Source organism: Lithobates pipiens, unplaced genomic scaffold, assembly GCF_037356315.1.
Source record: "Lithobates pipiens isolate NorthernLeopardFrog02 unplaced genomic scaffold, aLitPip1_a1.2 Scaffold_16, whole genome shotgun sequence".
NCBI classification, from domain to species: domain Eukaryota; kingdom Metazoa; phylum Chordata; class Amphibia; order Anura; family Ranidae; genus Lithobates; species Lithobates pipiens.
In genome coordinates, this window is record NW_027507748.1 from 382155741 (window position 1) to 382181208 (window position 25468).

Below are 25468 nucleotides of genomic sequence, written 5' to 3' on the forward strand. Positions count from 1 at the left end.
TTTATATATAATTTTGTTACACTTATTTAGTACACCTCTTCACCATTGGTAAAGGTGGGTGAGGTACTGTATGATGACAGTGTTTATAAGGACACAAGATATTCTCAGTCGGGTCGGATAACATTTATTATTCCAAAATCTCTAATATCCCTTTCACACTGAGGCACTTTACAGGTGCTACAGCTCTAAAAATAGCACCTGCATAGTGCCTGTAAAGAGCCTCTCCTGTCTCTCCAGTGTGAAAGCCCGAGGGCTTTCACCTGAGCGGTGCGCTTGCAGGACCATAAAAAAAACTCCTGCAAGCAGCATCTTTGGAGCGGTGTATACACTGCTCCTACCCATTGAACTGAATGGACAACGATGCAGAACGACCGGCAAAGCGGTGCTGAAGTGGCGCTTTGCGGGTTGTTTTAACACCTTTTTTGCCCCTTAATGGGGGTTAAAACTGCCCCACTAGGGTGTGAAAAACCCCACAGAAACAGTAAAGCGCCGTTAAGAATAGCGGTGCTTTACCGCTGACGGCACTGATGCCCCAGTGTGAAAGGGGCCTAAAACCTAGGCATAACGTAGGAGCTTCCTGAAGGATAGTATTCTGTCTCATGCTAAGACCAGAAACACCTTCTTTGTTTATTCATAAATAGTGGAAATGTACTAATTGTTTTAATGCAGATGCTTAAAAAGGTAGATTTTAAATAAACAAAACTCTGTCTGTCCATCCATCCATATAATATAGGGAACTCTCACCTCTATTTCCATGATGATGAGTGCATACTGTTAAGAAACTCTGCTACCAGTTTCATACATGGGTTACTTGAGGAAGAACCAGTGAGCCATTCAAAACTGTTGTACATACTGCATGATAAGGATGATCTCAGGCGTGTTTGCAACCCGCACGTGCGGAGCCTTCCAAGAAGTCGGCACTGCACAGTGCTAATCACAGGCAGTGAGATATTTTCCTGATCTTTGCAGCTGCTGATCTGGAAAATGTCTCAATGATTAGCGCTGTGCAGTGCAGACTTCCTGGTGGGCTCTGCACGTGTGGGTTGCAAACACGCCTGAGCTCATCCTACTGGATGAAACTGTCACATGCGAAGTTTGTGGATTTTGCCAACCATTAAATTGTTGGAGGTTCAATAGAACTACTATCATGGATTTTCTCTCTATCTAACTACACTCAAAGTATAGACTATATAATGTATATGTGGTTTTGTTTGTAACATGATAACGTGAAATTAAAATTTTTACCCACCAGCAATGATGGCAGAACACACAACGAGATTGCATATTTCCCTATTCCTGATCAGCTGTATCGCTGGTCATCTCCAGAAATAATTTTACGAAACAGTGTGACTGTGAAGTCTGATCTGTACAGCTTTTGTGCAGTCATGCAGGAAAGTTTAACAGGTAAGTACAAAACTTTATTATCTCTCAACTTGGTAGACATACAGCTAAACATCCCTTTAGACAGCTCAAATTGTAGCCGATTAATATTGAATTGGATGACGTTCAAGCCATGGAAGGCCCTGCACCACCTGGCTCAATAAACGTAGATTAAAAATCATCTGAGCTGGGTGGAAAATAACTAAACGAACAGTGACTGCATCTCCTCAGATCCAGGTAATGTTTCGTATTCAGGCAGCTGCAGGTACCACAGTTGCCTAAATGCATTAGGGGGAGATTTACTAAAACTGGAGCACTCAGACTATGGTGCAGCTGTTTACATGCTTCAGTTTTAGTAAACCCCCCCCCCCCCCCCATTGGTTCCAGTGGAGATTTTATTGATTTTTTTTTTTAGACAGTTGGTCTTGCTGAATATACTCCTGGGTGGGAAATGTCTATCATTGTGTAGCGGCGTGTAGTAAAACTTGAATACGTAAGCTGGTGAATTGTCCTTTGAGATGCTAAGGCCTACAGTAAAAATGTGTTGCTTCTTTGAATGAAGCGTAATAGTTTAACCATTTAATGATGAATTACACCTTGGTTTTTTTTTTCCAGAATAAATTGGGCTTTCACCTGTTGATAAATAGTAATGAATCTGTTGATTTTTTATTTTTATTTTTTTAAATCAAATAAAAACTGGCACAAAAAAAATACAAATGTTTTTTAAAGTGTAGCTGAATATTTCTTGCTATTGCCATGGCCTAATACCAAACAGCAACCTAAAACAAATTCTCCTACTTTTTACGACCACAGTAGTGCCACATACATGTATTCTATCTGATGTTTGCACATGTAGTTTTGCCCAAGAAACAAAAGTGTGCATTTTGCTTTTTTTTCATCCTATCGAAAAACACACTGATGCTGATACTAAATTAAATCATGTTTATTTTTTAAATCCTCTTTATAATACACTGACCCTGACCTTTGACCCTAACCCAGACACTGACCTAGATTAAACCCTGATCTAGCCATTTTATCTTTTTTATTATGTATCTTTTTCTCCAATCAAGTGGAGAAAAAAAACACAGGGGTGGACTATACAGTGATGGATCACTGTGATAGCCAATCACAGGCTATGACAGTGATCAGGTGATCTGGAACCAATCTCCCCAGTTTCCAATCATTAGTATGAGACCCAGAGCTATCTGTGACAGCTCAATCTCTGTACTATAAGTGCACACTGTGCAGCACGCTCTCAGCACAAACAGTAGTTAATATTTGCTGCTTCAAAGATAAAGACCCACTTCCGTAAGGCCATAAGTGGATGCTCGGTGGGAAGGGGTTAAAGTGTTATCATATATTAATTATAGTAAGCATGTTGCTGATACACAGTTATGAAGAATTATGCAAAATGAGAACAGTGACATATTATAGAAAGATCTTGATAAAATAGGCAAAGATCAAATTAGGTTGAAACATTAAGGCTCTGTTCACACTTGTACGACTCATCGTGCAACTTTGGACACAAAGTCGCATGACAAGTAACAGCCCTTTGAAATCAATGAAACCCCTTCAAACCTATGTGACTTAAAGTCGCATCGACTTTGAAAAGGTTACTGCACTACTTTGATGCGACTTGATTGCCAGAAATTGTAAAAGTTGCATTCCAAAGTCTCAATTGAGTGAATGGAGCCCAAGCCTCAGTTCACATATATGAACTGGGAAATGCATTGAATCCTGTGTGTTTCCCACATCGCAATGAAATTGCACGGCAATCATGCAATCTGCTGCGGATGCCAGTGTTAAATTAACAACAATCCAAAACAGCTTGCAAACCGCAGTGCAATTGCCTAAAACGGATCGCATGGGTATGAACACCCATGCAATATGATTCCGTTGCAGCAAAAAAAAAGGTTGTGCGCTATTTTGGTGTAGATGTGGTGCGATTTGAGCCATACAAAATGAATGGCTCAAATCGCACTGCACAAACATCGCATGTGATTTGCACAGAAATGTTGTGTGATTCGTTTGCAAATCACGTGATGTGCAGCATCGCGGAAATGTGAACCTAGGCTAATGGTTCTAAAAGGAAAAAAGAAAAGACTCTGAAAGCAAAGTTGCAGCAGCTGAACTAAATTGACAAATCATCCTACAGTACAGTTATAAATAAATAAGTAAATAAACTTTAATCAGCCCTAACAAAATAAATCTGTTGAAATCACCTAAAGGGCTTAATTTTGCTCCTAAATCTCTGGAGGTCTCTTTTAAACACTATAATTAATCACTGTAAAATTGAGGTGATTAACCCAATCCTTATTTTCTCTGTAGACTGTCTTCCATGGGATGGACTGGATGCCCCAGCTATTAAGCATGCAATGGTTTCAGGTCGTTGCTTGGAAGCTGATCCAAGGCTCTTTAAGCCTTTTGATACAATTACAGTTACAGGTCTACAGGCCAGGCCTGAAAAAAGAACGATGAATCTGCAGGACATCAGATACCTAATTAAAAATGTTTTCAAGGTAATTAGAAGTTAGTTCCTTATGGCTTATGCATAGTATGATTTATTGCCCAACAGTGAGCAGCCTGTCCTGGTAATAGGGACTAAATATAATGGAGCAAAAAATACAAGGACACCTCTTCTTATTCATATCTGTATTTTTAAGCAAACATTTTGTGTTTATGGCACCTGCAGACAAGACTTCTTAGCAGTTCTGTAAAGTACAGAGGTGATAACCAATTTCGATCAATTTTACTCCTCTGTGGATAAACTGGTCTTTGTGTAATTTTCTCTCCCCCATTTGTTAAACCATGTGTATATACTGCATGTATAGAGCTAGAAGAGCTAGATCTAAAGACCGTTTTACCTAAAGATTTTCATTATTTTGCTTGCATTGTATCTTGCTAAGTTTAGAATATTGGAGGATGTTAGAATTGTTCTAGGCCAGTATGCCTTTTATATCAACAGTTTTAATTATACATTATTCGTTTCTACATTATACAGTATATGTTTCATTATACGTATAAATTGCATCATTGACTGATTTGTGTACAGTTTTTGATTGCCCGAAGAAAGAATTGTTTTAATCTGCTTTCATTGTAGCAATCAATAAGATTCTTGTTTTCCCAACATATAACTCTCAAGATAGTATGACTGATGGGAATCCTTACTTGCTAATAGGATGGGGCATTTTAAAGGGTCAGTTCACTTAAAAAAACACTGTGCTCCTTGGAAAATTACTTTCAGACCCCTTTCACACCAGGGCGTTTTGCAGGCGCTATAGCGTTAGAAATAGCGCCTGCAATCCGCCCTAAAATAGCTGCACCATTGTTTGTAGTGTGAAAGCCCTCAGGCTTTCACACTACAACAGTACGCTGGCAGGACGTCAGGGAAAAGTCAGCAGCTTCTTTGGAGCTGTGAAGGAGCGGTGTGTTTACCGCTCCTCCACCGCTGCTCCCCATTGAAATCAATGGGGCAGCGCTGTAATACCGCTTTTTTGTATTTTTTGTAATACCGCAGTTTTAACCCTCTCTCGACCGCTAGCGGGGGGGTAAAAGCACCCCGCTAGCGGCCGAAATGCGCCACAAATCCGGCGGTAAAACGCTGCTAAAAATAGCGGCGTTTTACTGCCGACGCTATGGGCAGTGTGATGGGAAAGGGGTCTTAATGCTGTACAGTACCTGTTGGCCAAGTGTTGCTTTCCCAAAGCCTGGCAGAACAAATACCATTTTGAGTGATATGACCTGTCCTGGATAGAATCTGGGATATACCGTATGTTGAGTGCACCACCAGCACACACAGGAATGAGTGCTCTTCATCCTTCACGACCTGAGCATGCTTAGTGTGCTACCCCTTTCTTAGCTGAGCCCAGCCATTGCAGCAACAGAGGGAGGGAGATCGTAACGTGCTGAAATGGTGAGAGCTCTTGATGTTCCTTTTTGGGGTTACAGGTTATGTAAATATTCTTTGGAGTGCTAAAATTGGATTGTAATGTTTGCCCCAGTACCAGAGGTCAGAGACTATATTGACACATGCAGCTTCACCTATAGCAGCCCTTTTACCCTAAGGCAATCTAGACTATTGGCACTTGGTTTCCCCTAGGGTCGTTAGTCAATAGGCATGGGGGAGGGGGTCATTGTTGCCAGATTAGGACCTGTTGACTGGCAAATGATGCTCCTGCCAGAGTTCCAATGGCATCAGAGTAAGGATGGCAGGGAGAGCTGGTGCAAGTCCTGTGAGATGCTTCTAATGCCGCGTACACACAATCAGACTATCCGGCGGACTTAGTCTGGCGGACAAACCGCCGGAAAGTCCACCAGACTTTCCGAACAAGCGGACCTGCCCACACACAACTGGACTTTTCTGGCGGACTAGGTCCACCGGACTATGGCGAGAGTCCGCCGTATTTTTGAAATGAATGGACTTGCCCACACACAGAGGAAAGTCCGTTCATTTTGAACGAAGCTCCAGGTAGACGGGACTAGCGCAGGACATTAATGTCACTGCTTCCATGGGCGAGAGCAACACGTTGCTGACCCCGTCATGTGGTATGGACTTAAAGGGGAACCCCTACGCCAAAAAAACGGTGTGGGGTCCCCCCAAAGTCCATATCAGACCCTTATCCGAGCACGCAGCCCGGCCAGTAAAGGAAAGGTGGTGGGGATGAGCGAGAGCCCCCCCTCCTGAGCCATACCAGGCCGCGTGGCCTCAACATGGGGGGGTGCTTTGGGGAAGGGGGGCCATGCACCCCCCACCCCAAAGCATCTTGTCCCCATGTTGATGACAACAAGGGCCTCTTCCTGAAAACCCTGGCCGTTGGTTGCCAGGGTCTGCGGGCGGGGGGGCTTATCGGAATTCGGGAGCCCCCTTTAATAAGGAGGCCCCCAAATACCGCCCCCCCACCCTATGTGAATGAGTATTGGGGTACAATATACCCCTACCCATTCACCTGGTGAAAAAAAGTAAATAAAACAACACAAGGTTGCAAACTAATTTATTGCACAGCTCTGGGGGTCTTCTTCTGGGGCGGGGACATCACCCGGTGACCCTGCCCATTGTCCCTTTATAAGTCACCACACACTGCGTCCCTGTCATTGTGACCAGAGAGAGCGCTGAGTCAACATCTCAAGGAAGAAGAGGAACAGAAGGCGGCGACAGAAGACCGGGCCACCGCTAGTAAAAGAGCTGGAAGAAGGACCGAAGGGGGGGGACAAGACCCCCGAAGTCAGAAGAAGACCCACGGGCGGTGACGAAGAAGAAAGCCGTGCTCCTCCGTTAGTGAAAGAGCTAGCAGAAGATAGCAGAGGAGTCCGACGGGAAGACCCCCCAAGACTGAAGAAGACCCCCGGAGCTGTGCAATAACATTATTTTGCAACCCTGTGTTGTGTTTTATTTAAATTTTTTTCACCAGGTGAATGGGTAGGGGTGCATTGTACCCCAATACTCATTCACATAGGGTGGGGGGCCGGTTTCCGAGGGCCCCCCTTATCAAAGGAAGCTCACGGATTCCGATAAGTCCCCCGCCCGCAGACACCGGCAACCAACGGCCAGGGTTGTCGGGAAGAGGCCCTTGTCCTCATCAACATGGGGACAAGGTGCTCTGGGGTGGGGGGCGCACGACCCCCCTTTCCCAAAGCACCCCCCCATGTTGAGGGCACCCGGCCTGGTATGGCTCAGGAGGGGGGCGCTCGCTCGTCCCCACCCCCTTTCCTGATCGGCCGGCCTGGTACGGCTTGGGGGGGCACTCGCTCGTCCCCACCCCCTTTTCTGACCAGCCGGGCTGTGTGCTCGGATAAGGGTCTGATATGGACTTGGAGGGTACCCCACACCGTTTTTTCGGCGTCGGGGTTCCCCTTTAAGTCCATAACACGTGACGGGGCCAGCGAAATGTCAATCTCGCCCATGGAGGCGGCGACATTGACCTCCTTCGCTAGTCCCGTCTACCTGGAGCCACGTTCAAAATGGACGGACTTTTCTCAGTGTGCGGGAAAGTCCATTTATTTCAAAAGTCCAGCGGACTAGCACACAGACAGTCGGATTGAGTCTGGCGGACAATTTTTGAGTTAAAACTACTTTCTAAATCCGCCGGACTTTTGGGGAAAAAAGTCCGCCGGAAACTCACACACGGGCGGATTGTCCAGAGGACTCTGGTCCGCCGGATAGTCTGATCATGTGTACGCGGCATAACATTAAACGTCCTCTAAGGAGTGGCCTCAGGACTCTTTGGGGCAGACCTGTCAGGATAAAGTTGATGAAAGTTGCATACAAATCAGTCAGCATAGACAGGTGAGACAGGAACCCAGAAATTTTGTGTTGGGCTAGAGGTCTTCCAATGAATGAGATACAGTTGTGCTCATAAATTTACATACCCTGGCATTTTTCAGAGAATATGAATGAAAACACAAAAACTTTTCTTTGACTCATGGTTAGTGTTTGACTGAAGCCAGTTATTATCAATCAACCGTGTTTACTCTTTTAAAATCACAATGGCAACAGAAACTATTCCAAATTACCCTGATCAAAAGTTTACATACCCTGGTAATTTTGGCCTGATAACATGCACACAAGCTGACACAATGGGTTTTAAATGACTATTAAAGGTAATGGATCCGTTTGTTTGTAGTGTGTGTGTGTGTGTGTGTGTGTGTGTGTGTGTGTGTGTGTGTGTGTGTATAAAAGGTCAATGAGTTTCTGGACTCCTGACAGATCCTTGCATCTTTCATCCAGTGCTGCACTGACGTTTCTGGTTTCTGAGTCATGGGGAAAAGGTAGTTGAACTGTATAAAACAGGAAAGGTATATAAAAAGATATCCAAGGAATTGAGACTGCCAATCAACAGTGTTCAAACTTTAATCAAGAAGTGGAAAATGAGGGGTTCTGTTGAAACCAAACCACGGTCAGGTAGACCAACTAAAATTTCAGCCACAACTGCCAGGAAAATTATTTGGAATGCAAAGAAAAACCCACAAATAACTTCAGTTGAAATATAGGACTCTCTGAAACATGCGGTGGGGCGGTTTCAAAATGCATAATAAGGAGGCACTTGAAGAAAGATGGGCTGCATGTTCGAGTCTCCAGAAGAAAGCCATTACTACATAAATGCCAATAAAGTATTCCACTTACAATATGCCAAACAGCACAGAGACAAGCCTCAAATCTTCTGGCACAAAGTCATTTGGAGTGGTGAGACCAAAATTTTGCTTTTTGGCAACAACCATAAACACTACATTTGAAGTGGAGTCAACAAAGGCCTAGAGGTGGATCGCTAATGTTTTGAGGATGTGTGAGCTACAAAGACACAGGAAAGTTGGTCAACATTGATGGCAAGATGAATGCAGTATGTTATCAAATAATACTGGAGGAACATTTGTATTCATCAGCCAGGAAGCTGCGCATGGGACGCACTTCAACATTTCAACATGATGATCCAAAACACAAGGCTAAGTCAACCTGTCATTGGCTACAGCAGAATAAATTGAAGGTTCTGGAGTGGCCATCTCAGTCTCCTGACCTCAATATCATTGAGCCACTCTGGGAGATCTCAAACATGCAGTTCATGCAAGACAGCCCAATAATTTACAGGAACTGGAAGCTTTTTGTTAAGAGGGCAGCTTTACCATCACATAAGGAGCCTCATCCACAAATACCACAAAATACTTCAAGCTGTCATTGGTGTTAAAGGGGGCAATTGGGTAGTTTCTGTAGCCATTATGATTTAAAAAGAGTAAAACACAGTTGATTGATAATAAATGGCTTCAGCCAAACACTAACCAGGAGTGAAAGAAAAGTTTTTGTGTTCTCATTCATATTCTCTGAAAAATGGCCAAGACATCATAAATTCTGCCAGGGCATGTAAACCTTTGAGCACAACTGTACTCATACTCCTCATGACCATTGAAAACTAGCGATGTATGTCTGAAAAGAAATGGTGTTTTGGTGAACCACTTTTTAGGAGGGAGTCATGAAAGGCATTAGAGATTCTCAAGTGGGAAGTTGTACTCTAAAGCAAAATGAGTTTATCTCCTGATCAATTCTCTAAGGACATTAAAGAGGAAGTAAACCCTGATGAGTTTACTTCCTCTTTTATTCCCTGCAAAGGCAAAGCATAATGGACTACTATGCATCGCATAGTATCCCATTATGTGTCACTTACCTGACACAGGAGCCAGCGAAGTCGCCGCTGTCCCCTGTAGTCCACCACATCCATCTTGTTGGTGGGGTCTCACAGCTCCGCCGCTGTCATTCGGCGAAGCCGCGATGACGTCACTCCCGCGCATGCGCACGGGAGCCGACACGCGCGGCAGCTCCGTTGCTGAGAATGCTGCGCACCGCTGTCTACGGCGCATGCGCCGTAGACAACGGTGCCCGTTTTCGGGCAAATATCTCCTAAACCATATAGGTTTAGGAGATATTGCTTGGACCTACAGGTAAGCCTTAATCTAGGCTTACCTGTAGGTCAAAGTGGTTTGTAAGGGTTAACAACCACTTTAATATCCTAGTAGAAAAGCAGACTTGATCCCCCACCTTATACTAAGAAGCGTGGGAGAGATGGTGATCAGCAAATTGTTCCTGAGAGGCAGATCTAGAAGACAGACTAGTCAGAGTTTTACTACAATTTTAGAGGAAATGTCTGGATGGTACTGTTGGCATTAGCAACATTTGAGGAAATGTCAGAAAATATTCAGAAAGGGAGCTACAGACACAGTAGAAAGGAAGCACATCTTTGGAAGAGTGAAGTTAGTTGTTAGTCAAACTCAGCCAGAGGCAGGGCTGAGGACTATACCAGTTGTCTGAAACAAGGCAATGAAAATATGTCTTCAGCGATTCATCTGCTCAGTCTGCCCATTAGTTTGGGGTTGATAAGCAGAAGAAAGACAGGCTGGTACCAGTCATAAAATTACAAAAAAAACCTCTGTGCCACAAAATAAAATCTATAGACCTAAAAATTATTATTCTAATGCTGCTCCCCTGAAAAAGAGAATAATACGCTCCTCAATTCAGATAACATATAGGGGGCGCTAGTTAGCAAAAGATTATTATCAACGTGAATAATTCCCCTCTCATTAACAATCAATATTTTGCCATTCTTCAACAAATATGCATGCAACTACTCATAGTAAATTCACTATATATATATATATATATATAAATGTCTCTTAACAATCCACAAGTCACCTGGCTTTAGTTTTAGATCCTTCCAAACTTTTAGGATCTGGAATTGGAGAGAAAACACATAAATAAGTTTGTCAAAAACCTTAAAAAAATCAGCAACATTCTCTGTGAGATCCGAATGGAGGACTTCAGCTGCTGAGACAAAATATAAGCAAGTGAGTAACACACTCCCAAACCAAATCCCATAGGGAGAGAGTCCAACATCCCCTTACGGGCTTCATAAAATATGATAAAACATTCAGGCAAAAGTTTTCTAGTTTCTTATGCCGCGTACACACGTAGCAGACTTTCCGACGGACTTAGTCTGGCAGACTTCCCGCCAGACTGTCCGTCAGACTTTCCGAACAGGCTACTTGCCCACACACGGCATTTTTTCAGCGGACTAATACGGCGTACTAAGTCCGCCGTACTGTCCGCCCTACTTTTGAAAAGAACAGAAGGCGGCGGCAACAGAAGACCGGGCCACCGCCTGTAAAAGAGCTATAAGAAGGCGCGGTGGCCCGGCAGAAGAACCGAAGAGGGGGGACAAGACCCCCGAAGTCGGAAGAAGAGGGCGGCGGTGAGGAAGAAAGCTGGGCTCCTCCTCTAGTAAAAGAGCTACAAGAAGATAGCGGAGGAGTCCGGCGAGAAGACCCCCGAAGACGGAAGACCCCTGGAGCTGTGCAATAAACTATTTTATCTTGTGTGTTGTGTTTTTTTTGTACTTTATTTTACAGGTGAATGGGTAGGGGTACATTGTACCCCATACTCATTCACATAGGGTGCGGGGCCGGTATCCGGGGGCCCCTTATTAAAAGGGGCTCCCGGATTCCGATAAGTTTTTTAGGACACTCCATCTACCTCTGACTTTGTCATTGGTGCCAACCTGCACCATGACAGCTGGGTCTTCTCCAGCCCCTCCCAGTAATCTGTCCACCAGATCCATGATGTGCCGAACCTGAGCGCCCGGCAGACAACATACTGTTCGATGCTTCAGGTCTTTGTTACAGATTGGCCTCTCTGCCCTTCTTAGAATTGAGTCCCCTACCACCTTAAAGGGGAAACCCTACGCTGGCGGCGAAGAAGAAAGCCGGGTTCCTCTGCTAGTAAAAGAGCTAGCAGAAGATAGCGGAGGAGTCCGGCGAGAAGACCCCCGAAGACGGAAGAAGACCCCGGGAGCTGTGCAATAAACTATTTTAACCCTTGTGTGTTGTGTTTTTTTTTTTTTCATTTTTTTCACAGGTGAATGGGTAGGGGTACATTGTACCCCATACTCATTCACATAGGGTGAGGGGCCGGGATCCAGGGACCCCCTTATTAAAGGGGGCTCACTGATTCCGATAAGCCCCCCGCCCACAGACCCCGACAACCAACGGCCAGGGTTGTCGGGAAGAGGCCCTTGTCCTCATCAACATGTGGACAAGGTGCTTTGGGGTGGGGGGGCCGCGCGGCCCCCCCCTTCCCCAAGGCACCCTCCATGTTGAGGGCACGCGGCCTGGTACGGCTCAGGAGGGGGGGCGCTCGCTTGTCCCCCCCTTTCCTGGCCGGCCGGGTAGCGTGCTCGGACAAGGGTCTGATGTGGACCTGGGGGGACCCCCACGCCGATTTTTTTCGGCGTTGGGGTTCCCCTTTAAGTCCATAACAGGTGGCGAGGCCAGCGACGTCTCCTTCGCGGGCCCCGCCTTCCTGGAGACCCGCTCGAAATGAGCGGACTTTTCTCCGGGCGGGAAAAGTCCGCTCATTTCAAAAGTACGGCGGACTGGCACACACACGGCCGGATTGTCCGCCGAAATGCGAGTCCGGCGGGAAGATTGGAGTGCAAAACTACTTTCTAAGTCCGTCGTACTTTCGGGTCAAAAAAGTATGCCGGAGGCTACACACGGGGGGATTGTCCGGCGGACTTCAGTTTGCCGGACTTTTCCACCCGCTTGTTTGATCGTGTGTACGCGGCATTACTCTACTTTGTCCGCTACATTGTAGACAGTAGGGGGTGTAAAAATAAAACCTCAAAACTTCTAATAAGGACTCTCCTGTAAAAATGATTTCCTCTGTTACTCTGTAGATTCTGCACTCTGTACTTACAAACTACTTCTGATAACCCTTTTTACTGTGGCCTTTGCAGTAGCATTTGCCACTGGACATCCAGAAAACATGTCCATACAAACAAAATACATACTCGTAAGATCCTGACTTGGGCATCTGGATATATCTTTTGTTATCTCTGGACGGGATGTTCAGCTTTTGGTAACACCTTTGGTAACAGGTAAAACAAGAAGTGGTATGTTATAAAAGCAACTGTGGAGAACCCTGGCTCTAGCCCACGCTCATTTACTAAGGCAGCCATAATATCTTGTGACTGAGGACACGGTCTACGTGTCAAGCTGAAGGGAAAAGAGTGTCTGGCAGACATAAATGATCACCTTTTCCAAAGTCTTGTTTCGTAAGAAGTTGCCCTGTGTGGACCACTTGTGCTTCTCGTTCTGGGGTCCTTAAAGTTGAATTATTAATCCCAGCTATACTGGGCCAGAACTAGGGTGGAATCTGTGAGTTGCACAGACCCAGCAAGTGTCCGGGTCTGTAAATGCAGCATCCTTAGAGTCGCCTGGTCTGCTTCCATATGTGAGTTTTACTGTTAGTATGGCTACCTCAGCAAGATCATGGAAGGCTGAAAACAGCCGATCAAATTAACTTGGCATGCTTGATTGGTTTACCCGCCGAAGTAAAAACAAACTTCTGGCCCTTCAAATGGAACCAAAAGCTCTCTATATCTTGACTATTTATATAAATATATACTCTTTTTATAGCTCACGGGCTTTGCTAAAACATGGAGCTCTGCTTCTTAGAGACTCCCGTAGGGGATTCTGTAAGTCTCAAGTGGTGCCTGTGGTGCTAGTAGACCCTTTCTATAGGCCAGGAGTGGACTGGTACAGCAGGGTGCTGCGAATAAAGGCTAAAGAAGCCTGAAGAACTGGGTGACCAGTGTAAAGGGCAGGATTACTGCAGAAGTGTGTATGAAGTATAGGTGGCTAGGTATTTTCTGTATATTGTTCTGCTTTTTGAAATCTATGCAAGTTTGTGTTAAAACTTTCTTTTCCTTTTTAATGAAAGTGGGCTGCCATATCCTTAAATGATAAATCCAGTCAAAGCTTGTTTGGCTGTACTTCTCCTATGGATCACAGGAGTGCAATTAATTTTGCACTCCTGTGACCCATTTTCAGCAGAGAGCAGGCTGAAGTCTGCTTTCTGCTGACGTCACAGAATTCAGTCCAGACACCGCATCATCCCAACAATGGGAATCTGGATCCACCAGGTGCATGGACTAACACCTGTCTCAGCCTCCCAGCAAGCCACTGAGAGCCTGAGATGCTTGCTCCTTGTCCTTCCACAGATCAGCGCTCCAATGAGTGAGGAGGGGACAGAACAGAGATCTGTGATTGACAGTCAGCAGCTCTTTGCTCTGTTCGATCATTCGGTTCTCAGTATAGAGGCACCGGGGGACAGATGCAGCATTGGACCAATGCCTGATTCACACCTATGCATTTAGTGCTTTTTTGCATTTTGCAGATTTGCACTGCAGAATGTGATCCATAGGAAACCATGTTAAATAGACTGTAGTGCAAATCTGCAAAAAGCACTAAAAATGCATAGGTGTGAATGAGGCCTAAGGGAACGACATTGCTGCTGGCCAGTAGGGGTGGAGGATAAATAAAAAGCAAAATGTATGGTTCCCCACAAAGCATTTGCAGCTTAAGGTTCTATCTTGTTATCACAAACTGTAGAAAGATACCTGAACGCTATTGGTAGTAGGGATGCACCGAAATTTCGACCGCCGAAACATATCGGCCGAAATTGGCCTTTTCAGGAATTTTGCCGAAAGAGAATTCTTGACGATAATGGCGCCGAAAATCGTGCATGCGCAGTAGCGGCAAGAGAACCTTCGGGTGACGTCACTTGTTCTGTGGGCGGCTTGCGCGTTCCTCGCGGTTAAGATGCTGCACTCGTAAGCACGTTCCCTGCTGAGACGCTGGCACCTTCCCTGCGGACGCTCCTCGTGCTTGTGAGACGCTACTGGGACCCAAGAGACACTGCTGGGACACGAGAGACGGCTTCATAGAGGGCTGCACATAGCATACTCAAGTACAAGATGGCTACCATTACTACTATTCATCGGTGAGCAATGCATTGCCTTTTGCCTTACTTAAACTGACAGAAACAATCCAACTAGTATTATTTATTTTACTATACTACTGAAACTGAAATGAATGATCTTTCTGTCTATAGCAGTCAAACAACATGTATTACTTTAATTACTACTTGGCCTTTGTTAAACAACAAGCCACTTTTGCCATGCAGTATATTTAAAAAATGTCTGTCTGTCTGTCTGCACTGCAGTACATCTGACTTGTAGAAAAAATTATATTTTATATAATAATAATTGAACTGATTTGAAATGTAATGGCATGTTATTTATTTTTGGAACTATTCTGTAGTATACTATAAATGTATGCCCTTGTTGTCATTGAATTTGTCACTTTGTCTTGTCAGTATAGTTAGTTAAACAGTACATACTGACATGACAGCAAGCACATGATTTTTTAAACATGACAGTACACAATAAATATAATATATATTTATTTAAATAACTATATATTATATATTTTATTGCATACTGTCATGTTTCAACAAATCACATATAAATTAGTTATAATACTAGGCTAACAAAGTGACAAATTCAATGACAACAAGCGCAAGTTATAGTATACTACAGAATAGCTCAAAAAAATTAAGTATAGAATGCAATTGCAATTTGCAAGCAATCCATTCCATTTCAAATCAAATTTAATCAGTGCAATTATCTTTTTGGTACAAGTCAGTTATACTGCAGTGCAGACATAACTACCTTGCATGGCAAGAGCTGCACCATAAAAAAAAAAAAAGGGGGGGATTGGTTAGTTTTTTATTTTTTAAAGCTGCCTCCTGGGGTTTAGCTTTTAAATTGATTTCGTCCTCTCCCCTCCCCAGATTTCACTCCCACTATAGATCATTCTATGCTATTATTCTGCGCTACCAGCAAAGGTGGACCATGTCTGCAGTGTGGAAATATTTTAAAGTTTCTGATAAAGACCCCAAATTTGCAATCTGTAGTCTTTGCTCAGCAGAAATTTCAAGAGGGGGTACAGTGCCAAGGCATTTTTCAACAACAGGTTTGATACACCACCTGAAAACACATTATCCAGTTCAGCATTCAGATTACAAGAAAACAGTACCACTTCCAAAAAGTGACTCAGGCTTAACACCATCTGTGGCCACAGTCTTTGAAAAGGTTAAAAAAATTTGCAAGTGATAGTCCCAAAGCTCATGCCATTACAGATAAAATTATGTTTTTTATTGCATTAGACGACCAGCCATTCTTTGTTGTGGAGGACATTGGATTCCGTAGGCATACGCAGCATATTGAGCCACATTTTTCACTACCAAGCAGATGCTACTTTGCAGACACCTGTCTACCTGAATTGTTTTGCAGTGTTAGAAAACACGTTCATGAGCTCATGACTACTGTCGTCATAGCAATCAGTTTTACTACCGATATTTGGAGTTCAGATGTCAGTCCAACGAGCATGCTTAGCCTGATGCCGCGTACACACGATCGGAATTCCGGGACAGAAAAAGACAGATGAGAGCTTTTCATCGGAAAATGCGACCGTGTGTATGCTCCATCAGAATTTAGCTGTCCGAATTTCCGCCAGCCAAAAATTGATAGCATGTTCTCAATTTTCCCGTCGGAAAAACGGTAATTCTGATCGTGTGTATGCAATTCCGACACCTGTAAAATCACGCATGCTCAGATTCAACTACAAGACAGAAGCTATTGGCTACTGGCTATTGAACTTCCTTTTTCTAGTCACATTGTACGTCATCGCGTTATAAATGATCGGAATTTGATGTGACCGTCTATAGGCAAGACAGCTTGAGCCGAATTTTGTAGGTAAAACCATCAGAGCTTTTTCCGATGAGAATTCCGATCGTGTGTACGCGGCATGACAGCGCAGTAGATAGATGACAAATTTAAATTGCAAAACATCCTACTTAACGAACTTTGGATCACATACTGCAGCAGCAATAGCTGACACTTTAAAATCCATGCTTGGCTGTGAGTGAAGGATTGCTGAGTCAGCGCACCATATCTGATATTGTATCAAAAGGAAGAAAAATTGTGGGTCACTTTAAGCATTCTCCGCTTGCTTATTCCAGATTACAAGCTTTGCAGATACAGTTCGGAATGCCACCGAAATGATTGCAGCAGGATGTAGCCACTCATTGGAACAGCACCTACTATATGCTGCAAAGTCTTTTTGAACAAAAGTGTTTTTAGCTGCAGATTACGAGCTGCCGGCAACACTGAACGCACATCAGTGGATGTTAGTTGAAAATAGTTTGTCTCTTCTATCTCCATTTGAACAGTTAACAAAAGAAATAAGCTCAACTAATGCTCCCATTTCTGAAGTTATTCCCTTGATTGCCGCACTGAAACGTCTGCTAGGAAAAGAGATAGAAACAGACCATGGCGTAAAAACGGCTAAAACCACTCTACTGGAGGCCGTTACCAACCGGTTTCAAGACACCAAGTCCAACCCTCTGTACTGCATTGCAACAGTTCTAGATCCTCAATTTAAAGAGCATTATTTTAATGTTGAGAAAAAGCAGCATGCACGGGAAATGATACAAGCACAAATGGAGGTGTTGGAAGCATCTGGTGAAGGAGTTTTGAGGTGTAGCACAGAGGAAAGTGAAAAGAAACGGTTGCATACAAGTGCACGCTCCCTCCATATCTCATATGTTTGAAGAAATTTTACATGAATACATCCCGGTCCATAGCAGTTTAACACAAGAAATCTCATTTAGTGAGAATATGGTAGATCCTCTCGTAGAATAACGCTGGAGTACAGTAGCTAGGCAAATAAATGAGAGAGAGGAAACTGGATGGATCTGGCTTTGAGATGAAATCCAATTCCTGAGGATGAGTCTTCTTGCAATAAGTAGGCAAATCAGGATCCAGTCTCTTGAGGAAGGGTTGACGACTGGCCTTGGAAGGGTAGAAGCCTTGGAAGATAAGGACCAGGGTAACAGTAGGGGGTCCCAGTAGCTGAAAATCAGAAGGAGGGGGTCCTTGGGCAGTTTCAGCAAGGTGACCTCCAGTATGAAGGATATGACCTGATCCCAGAATGAGGAGATGAAGGAACAAGACCAGAAACGGTGTGAAAGAGAGGGTCTAGAGACTGAACATAAGGGGCAAGTGGTTCCAACCTTGTTGGATTTGGGGGAGAGGAAGGGAATATAGGCCCGGTGTGCAGTTTTGAGCTGAGTTTCCCTCGATGTTTCATTTGGGGTTAGGCGGAGAACCTCCCGGAGGCCAGAGAGGAGCTTTTCAACTAGGTCGGAGTCTGGGAAATCTTTGCACCATTTGGCCACAGACGATGATGAGAGTGGTGGTGAGAAGTCCTTTAGCAGAAGTTTGTATATATCCGAGATTGAATAGTTCCCATTCTGTAGTAGACGGTCTAAGAAGCTAGGTTTGAATCTCAGGGAATCCACTTTGCATGTGCTGGAGAGAAAGCTGATGCATTGTTTGTGATAAAAGGCATGAGAGGAAGGCAAGGAGAATAAGGTTGATACAGTCGAAAAAGGTAGCGGTTTCCCAGTAGAGGCATCACACAGAGCGGAGAATTTGGAGAGGCCACGTTGCTGCCATACTTCAAAGAAATTGTAATGGAGTCAAGGGAGGAATCCCGGGTTACCTTGGATGGGTAGGTGGGACAAGATGAAAGGCGGGAGCTTGAGGATTTTTCTGATCTCTCTCCAGGCCAGAGCTGTGTCCCGTAGGAGAAGATTGTGTTGATGTGGGGGGGGGGGGGGGGGGGACAGCTTTCCATTTGCAGTGAAGGAGGGCCACCAAGGAATAAGGGTGGGCCATTGCAGACTCCATGACATAGTTCGAGTGACGTGATTGTTGAGTTAACTAATCTAGACCGGTCCTTAGCAGACAGGCAAGGTTATATCTAATATGAGGTAAACTAATGCCCCCTTCACTCCTGGGAATGTGCAGCTTCTTGAACTCTATACAAGGCTTTTTGCCATGCCAGATATGTTTAGATATTTGGGAGTTTAGAGCCGATACATCTTTATGTTTTAACAGTAAAGGGATAGTTTGTAAAGGGTACAGCAACCTGGCAAGGCTTATCATTTTGACAAGGTGGCACCTTCCCATGAGTGACGGGTAGATCCATCCAGTTTGACAACTCTTGATTAAGTTTAGCAAAGAGAAGGGGGTAGTTGAGATGGTAGAGGGAGGAGGGTAGTTTCCCTATCTTTATCCCTAGGTAGGTGATGTGTGAGGGGGCAACCCGGAAGATGGAGTGTTGCGTCAAAGGGGGTAAGGAATGATTGCCAATGGGGAGTATTTTGCTTTTGGAGTAATTCATGCGGAGTCACGAGTATATCCTGAAGTCGTAAAAAATATTTTTAATGTGCTGTATGTCAGCTGAGGGATTGGTTGTGAAGATGAGGACGTCATCTGCGAACAGAGATGTGCGGAATTCCGTAGAGCCTACATTGATGCCCCATAGGGGTGCATCATGGGATAGGAATCTGGAGAAGGGTTCCAGGGCGATGTTAAATAATAGGGGGGACAAGGGACATCCTTGTCTGGTCCTTTTGTAAAGGCGGAATTCCTCAGAGAGGAGTCCCACTGCAACCAATCTAGCTGAGGGGGCTGTGTACATAGAGTTTATGAGGTGACAGAAGGGGCCCGAAAAACCCATTTTGGCAAGTGAAAGTGAGAGCCAGTCAAAGCTTACATTATCAAAGGCCTTTTCTGCGTCTAGGGTGATGATGGCGTAATCTCCCTTGGGGTCTAGTTTGGCTTGTTCGAGGGCTAAAAGCACCTTGCGTATATTCAAGGTGGGTGTACGTCCTTTTACAAATCCGGATTGGGCAGGGTGTATGAGGTCAGGAAGGATTGCCGCTAGCCTGGAGGCTACTATTTTTGACAGGATTTTTACATCCAGGTTGAGCAAAGATATAGGCCTGTAGGAACCTGGTTCCAGTGGATCCTTTCCCTTTTTGGCAAGGGGTTTGATGATGGCTTGATTGCCCGTGGGAAGATAGGGGCCATCTGACCAGATGCCAGAGAAAACCAAATGAAGTATGGATACCGTGATATTTGAAAGAGTTTTGTAAAACTTGCTATTGAAACCGTCTGGGCCGGGAGCTTTTGAAGGGCGGAGGCTTCTAATGGTGTGCTCTATTTCGTCGGCTGTGATAGAGAAATTCAGGGACTCTAACTGGGTAGGTGAGATGGTTGGTATTTGTACCTTGTCTAGGAAAGAACGGGCTGCAGTCTTGTCAATTGGGTCTGGGCCATAGAGGGCCGTGTAAAAATCCAGCATAGTCTTGTTTATGCCCGGGGGGGGGGGGTTGTATGGATGGACCCCGAGTGGTCACGAAGTGTGGTGATGTGGGTTGGCCGAGAAGGGCCTTTACAAAGTCTGGAAAGAAGCTTGCCGGACTTATTCCCAAATTTATGTAGAGTGGCATCGAAGTGTGCTCTTTTGATGAGTTCGAGGGTAGTTGCCCAGGACTCAAAAGCAGATTTAGCAGACCATTCTTCTCTGTCCGCAGAGGAGGTGGAGGTGGCAATGGAGAGTTGTGCTCTGTGAAGTCTGGTACTAGCTAATTTAAACTGGGCCAAGGCATTTTTTCTAAAAGTGGAGGCATAAGATATGATCCGACCCGGTAGGAATGCTTTACCAGCATCCCATAGGAGGTTCGGATCACTCGACTGCAGGGAATTGGCTGAGGAGAACTCCGCCCAGGAGCGTTCCATATATTTCCTGAAGTCAGTATTGTTCTGGAGGAAAGAGAGGAAGCGCCAAATGTAAGGATGTGGGGGGAGGTCCAAATTTGTTCAGCGTGAGTGTTATGGGGGCATGGTCCAAAATGGCTATGTCTTCAACCCCTGAGTCTGAAATCAGAGGTACAAGTTTGTCGGATCCAAAAAAGTAATCAATCCTAGTCAGGACCTTGTGGGGGCTAGAATAGAATGTGAATTCTCTATCTATTGGATGGGATAACCGCCAAATGTCTGTGAGATGTAAGGATTCCATGGTGGAGGCAAACAGGGAGGGGGTGATGGAGGAGAGAGTTTCGGAGAAGACCTGTCATCCGTGGGAACCATGATATCGATAAAGTCTCCCCCAATTAACTGGGGAAGATGAGTGGTATTAAGGAGCCATGTCTTTAGCTGTCAATAAAAGGATTTGGACGGGCTGTTGGGGGCGTATATATTGGAGATCAATAGTTCCTTGGAGCCTATTTTAACTCGGGTCGTGAGAAGCCATCCTTGGTCATCTGTGTGAGTAGAGAGCACGGAACATGGGAGGTTCCTGTGAATCAGGAGGAGACCAGCTTTTCGTCCAACTGAGCCCACGCAGAGTTTCTGTATACGATGGAAGTCAGAAGCTGGAAATGGGTTTCTTGTAATAAGGCTATGTCAGTCTTTAACCGTTTAAGGTGGCAAAGGATCTTCATTCTCTTATGGGGGGAACAGAGACCCTTTACATTCCATGATACTACCCTAAGAGATTCAATGGTGGCCAGAATTTACAGAGAGGCCGTGGTTCTAGTGCTCTATGAGTGGGATAATAGAAACTTGACGTAGGACCGGGGCATTGGGGTAAAACGCAAGCATCTAGCCCTCAGGTGGAGAAAGTAAAAGGCAGTAACAATAGGGGAGGGGGAGAGGGGAAGGAAGGGTGGGATGTTTAGGACAGGTAAAACCAACACAACAACTACAGCAACTAATAGTGCAAACTTCACTTTTTTCCGCATGAGTTCACTGTGCAAAGCGGCTCCCCATACAGGACCCTGTATGGAAGTGAGGGATAACAAAAGTGCCTGAGCGCCCCAGAGTCACTGATAGGACCTGAGGGCGACCTTGGGTGGGCGCTTTAGAGAAAAGAGCCGGGCTAGGCGCACAGTGGACTCTTGAGGGAGACAAGGCACACAAAAAGAAATAAGTGTAAATATAAAATAAGAAAGACATTATAGCATAATATAATTGGAGAAAACTGAGGAAAGGAGCACGCTAACATTGTGAGAAAACCCGTGGCTGGGAGGCCTGGTAGTACGGCTGTAAGCAAAAAACAAAACAAAAAAACAGTGCTGGACATCTTAGGAGGCCAATATCCATGCAATAGGAGGCCCGAGCATGGATAGCTGGATGCCCAAGTGACCTGAACAGGGGTCAGTGTCCAAATGCTAGATCTGGGCTACTGTTGGTGGAACCCTGCAACAGATCAGGGCGTAACAGCTGCCTGGAAAGTAAAAACACAATAGGATACAAGTCATACGACCTAAGGTAGAGGAGTAGAGATCCTTAGGGGGACCAGAAGGTTTCAGCGCATGGTGTTGCGATTTCGGTGGTCAGGAATTGAGGGCCTGAAACGTTTGGGAGAGTCTTTGCGTGGGCTACGCTGTTCCAGAGAGCGAAGGCTGACTGCAGATTTGGAAGGCTTGTGGGGAAGTGAGTCCGGCCTAAGCGAATGGAGATAGGACTCCGCTTCCGAAGGATCCTGGAATGAAAGTTGTTCTCCTTTAGGTGACTTAAGGCGTAAGGTTGCCGGGAATGCCAGGGTGAATTGTATTTGCTGCTTGAACAATTCGGAACATATAGGTTGGAAGGCTTTTCTATACTTGGAGACCTCAATAGAATAGTCAGCGAAGATGAGAATTTTCACCCCGTCAATTTGAAGATCAGGGGATTGCCGAAATTTCTGAAGGAGAAGTGACTTGTCGGCGTAGTTGAGATATTTGGCAATGATGGGCCGGGGGAGGGGGGATTTACATTCGGCATTGAAGGTTCCCATACGGTGTGCACAATCCACAGTAAACGGGCCTGCCAGACCCATGGCTTCGGGAATGCGTTTTGAGCAAAAATCTGCTAAAGCAGCAGATTGGAGCGATTCAGGGATGCCTACAAAATGCAGGTTGCTCCTTCTGGATCTATTTTCCAGGTCTTCCAATTTTTGGATGATGTATTGGTTAGTTTTATTTTGGGATTGGTCCATGGCTTGTGCTTGATAAAAACAGATGGTGAAAAATGCCTTCGCGCTACTATTTTACAGGTAAAACTAATCTGTAGGGTGAATATACCTCTTCATAAAAAATCAGTATAGAGAAGATGCATACAATAAATCATATACAAAAGTGCACGTGCAAATATTATAATAAGGTGCTAGAAACTGCAGCTGAACCTGATAGCATTACACAAACTATCAAACGAAAAATAAAAGTGAACAGTAGGTCCTGCACAAATCTATCAGAAATCCTATATAAAGTGCTAAGTGCAAATAAAAAATAAAATATGAAATAAACCCAGAACTTAAATAATATAGAAAGCAAGCAAAATACAAAAGTCCATATGGTGGATGTCACCGTCTAATTCACTGGCACCAATTGGGAAAACTCAGATAAAAACAGTACTTAAAAAATCCAGGGCTGAAGGCTCCCAGAACTCTCACCTCTAAGTGTAGAAAGATAGGTACATCAAACAAAGCAGACCACCTCCATTCTCGTTCCCAGCCACCAGGGCGTCCATATGGACCGCAATGTGATTGTAATATATCAAATAGAGCAAATGAAAAATTTTAATTCACAAATGACTTAAACAAAGCCTAGAAAATATATTAGAGGATTTATTAGATAGAATCAACATCCTAATGGAACAGTATTAATATAAAAAAACGTATACCTTACCAGAAATATTAATATTTATATATATCTAAAAAATATATATAAAAATACATTAAAAACTCGCTATTTCATGGGAGAACGCATGTATCATGACATAAAATAGTATGCTAAAAAAAATATAAAATCGCATACCGAAAATGAAGTGAGACTTTACATATGTAAACTAAATATACAAAATAATATCAAAAAGAAAATCAAGGACATAAAATATATATCAGAAAATGTATATATAAAAATATTTATCTTTATATATTAAAAATTACTTAAAAAACATTTCAAATCAAACTCAACATTAACGCCCTCAGGACAGAAAGTTCTCATAGTGTATATCCACCTGGATTCTTTTTGGCTAATCGTTCTAATTTTATGACTGCCTCTCCATGATGGATTGTATCTCTCAATACCCCAAAATTGTAAATGAGAGGGATCCCTATTGTGTACCAGGTCAAAGTGTCTAGAGACGCTGTGTTTGGGAAAGCCATTAAGAATGTTTTGTATATGCTCCGTTACTCTTACTCTCAAGGCTCTCTTAGTTCTTCCTATGTATTGTAAATTACAGCTACATTGCAAGCAGTATACAACTCCTTCGGTATGACACCCTATAAAGTCACGGATGTTTGTCCGGTGGTAGTAGATTCAAATTCAGTTCTTTTGCTCTGAAATTTTCTTGACTGTCAACACGCAAAACAATTTCTACATGGGTAGAAGCCCTTCCCTGTGAAAAAAGTGTACCCCTTTTTAGGTGGTGGTTCTACTACTGATTTAGCAATAATGTCCCTCAAAGTAGGGGCCTTCTTATAAATAATATTTGGTTTCTCAGGTAAGAGTGCTTCCCAGACCTCTATCTTTTTTTAGAATGTGCCAATGGCGTCGGATGAGTCTGGATACTTCTTTATGTTGGACACTATAGTCCAATATTAGGGAGGGCACCTCATGATTGAACCTTCTTTCTCTGATTTTCTGTTGAAGCATAGTATTTCTATCCAACCTCTTAACTTGTTCAATCTCAACTTTAATCCGCAAATCTTCATATCCCTTTTCTTTGAATCTTGCAGCAATAAGATCAGCTTTCTTGAGGTAGTCATCAACCTTAGTACAGTTTCTCCTTATCCTGACCAATTGTCCCTTGGGTATATTGTATAACCAAGGTTTAAAATGACAGCTATTTATAGAAAGATAGCTATTAGCATCCACGCTTTTAAAATTAGTTTTAATAATAATTTCATTTCCTTCTAGGGAGATATTTAAATCCAAAAAATTAATCGATTTGACATCCATTTTCCATTCTAGATGGATATTCTTGTCATTATTATTCAAACCACAGAAATATTTCTCTAATGAATCCGAACTGCCATTCCATACGATGATCACATCATCGATGTATCGTTTATATAGTGTCAGTTCTGCAGGCATATTTTTGTATACGGCCTCCTCCTCCCAATATGCCATAAATGCATTAGCCACACTAGGGGCAAATTTGGCACCCATTGCTATACCAACGTCTTGTCTATAATACGTCTGATTGTGCCAAAAATACTTATGTTTCAGACAAAAATCGAGGCACTTAATCAAAAACTTTCTTTGTTTACACTCCAATGTCGTAAATGTTTTTAGGAGCCATTTTATAGCCGTACACGCTTCATGATGTGCTACAATAGTATATAGAGATGACACATCTGCCGTGGCCAAAATGGTTCTCCCTTCTAACACCGAAACAGTCTCCAATAATTGTAGTGTATGTTTTGTATCCTTCAAATATGCAGTAGTCTTTTGTATCGCTGGTTGAATAAAAAAATCCAAATATTCTCCCATTCTTGATGTGAGTGACTCAATACTATTCACGATGGGTCTACCTGGCGGCTTTTCTCGGTTCTTATGAATCTTTGGAATAGTGTAAATTATAGGTTCAGGAATAAGATATTTAGCTTCTTTCTTATTAAGGATAGACTTCTTACTACCCAAATGCACTAGTTGCTCCAATTCTTTCTTATATTTAAGGGTGGGGTTGCCTAATAATTTAACATATGTGTCTCAGTCTTGTAATTGTCGGTCCAATTCACATAAATATGCTTCCTTAGATTGTATAACAACGGCACCTCCCTTATCAGCCGGCTGGATTACAATATCTTT

General features: G+C 43.8%; 1 protein-coding gene across 2 annotated transcripts in view; it reads left to right on the forward strand.

Moving 5' to 3' along the window:
* Window positions 1-25468, forward strand: part of TEX14 (testis expressed 14, intercellular bridge forming factor) — a 758047-nt gene that overhangs the window by 416609 nt on the left and 315970 nt on the right. For both annotated transcript variants that reach the window (XM_077482232.1, XM_077482233.1), the window contains exons 11-12: window positions 1253-1404; window positions 3709-3899. In XM_077482232.1, the coding sequence (XP_077338358.1) occupies window positions 1253-1404; window positions 3709-3899 (343 nt within the window). The remainder of the gene's footprint in view (window positions 1-1252; window positions 1405-3708; window positions 3900-25468) is intronic.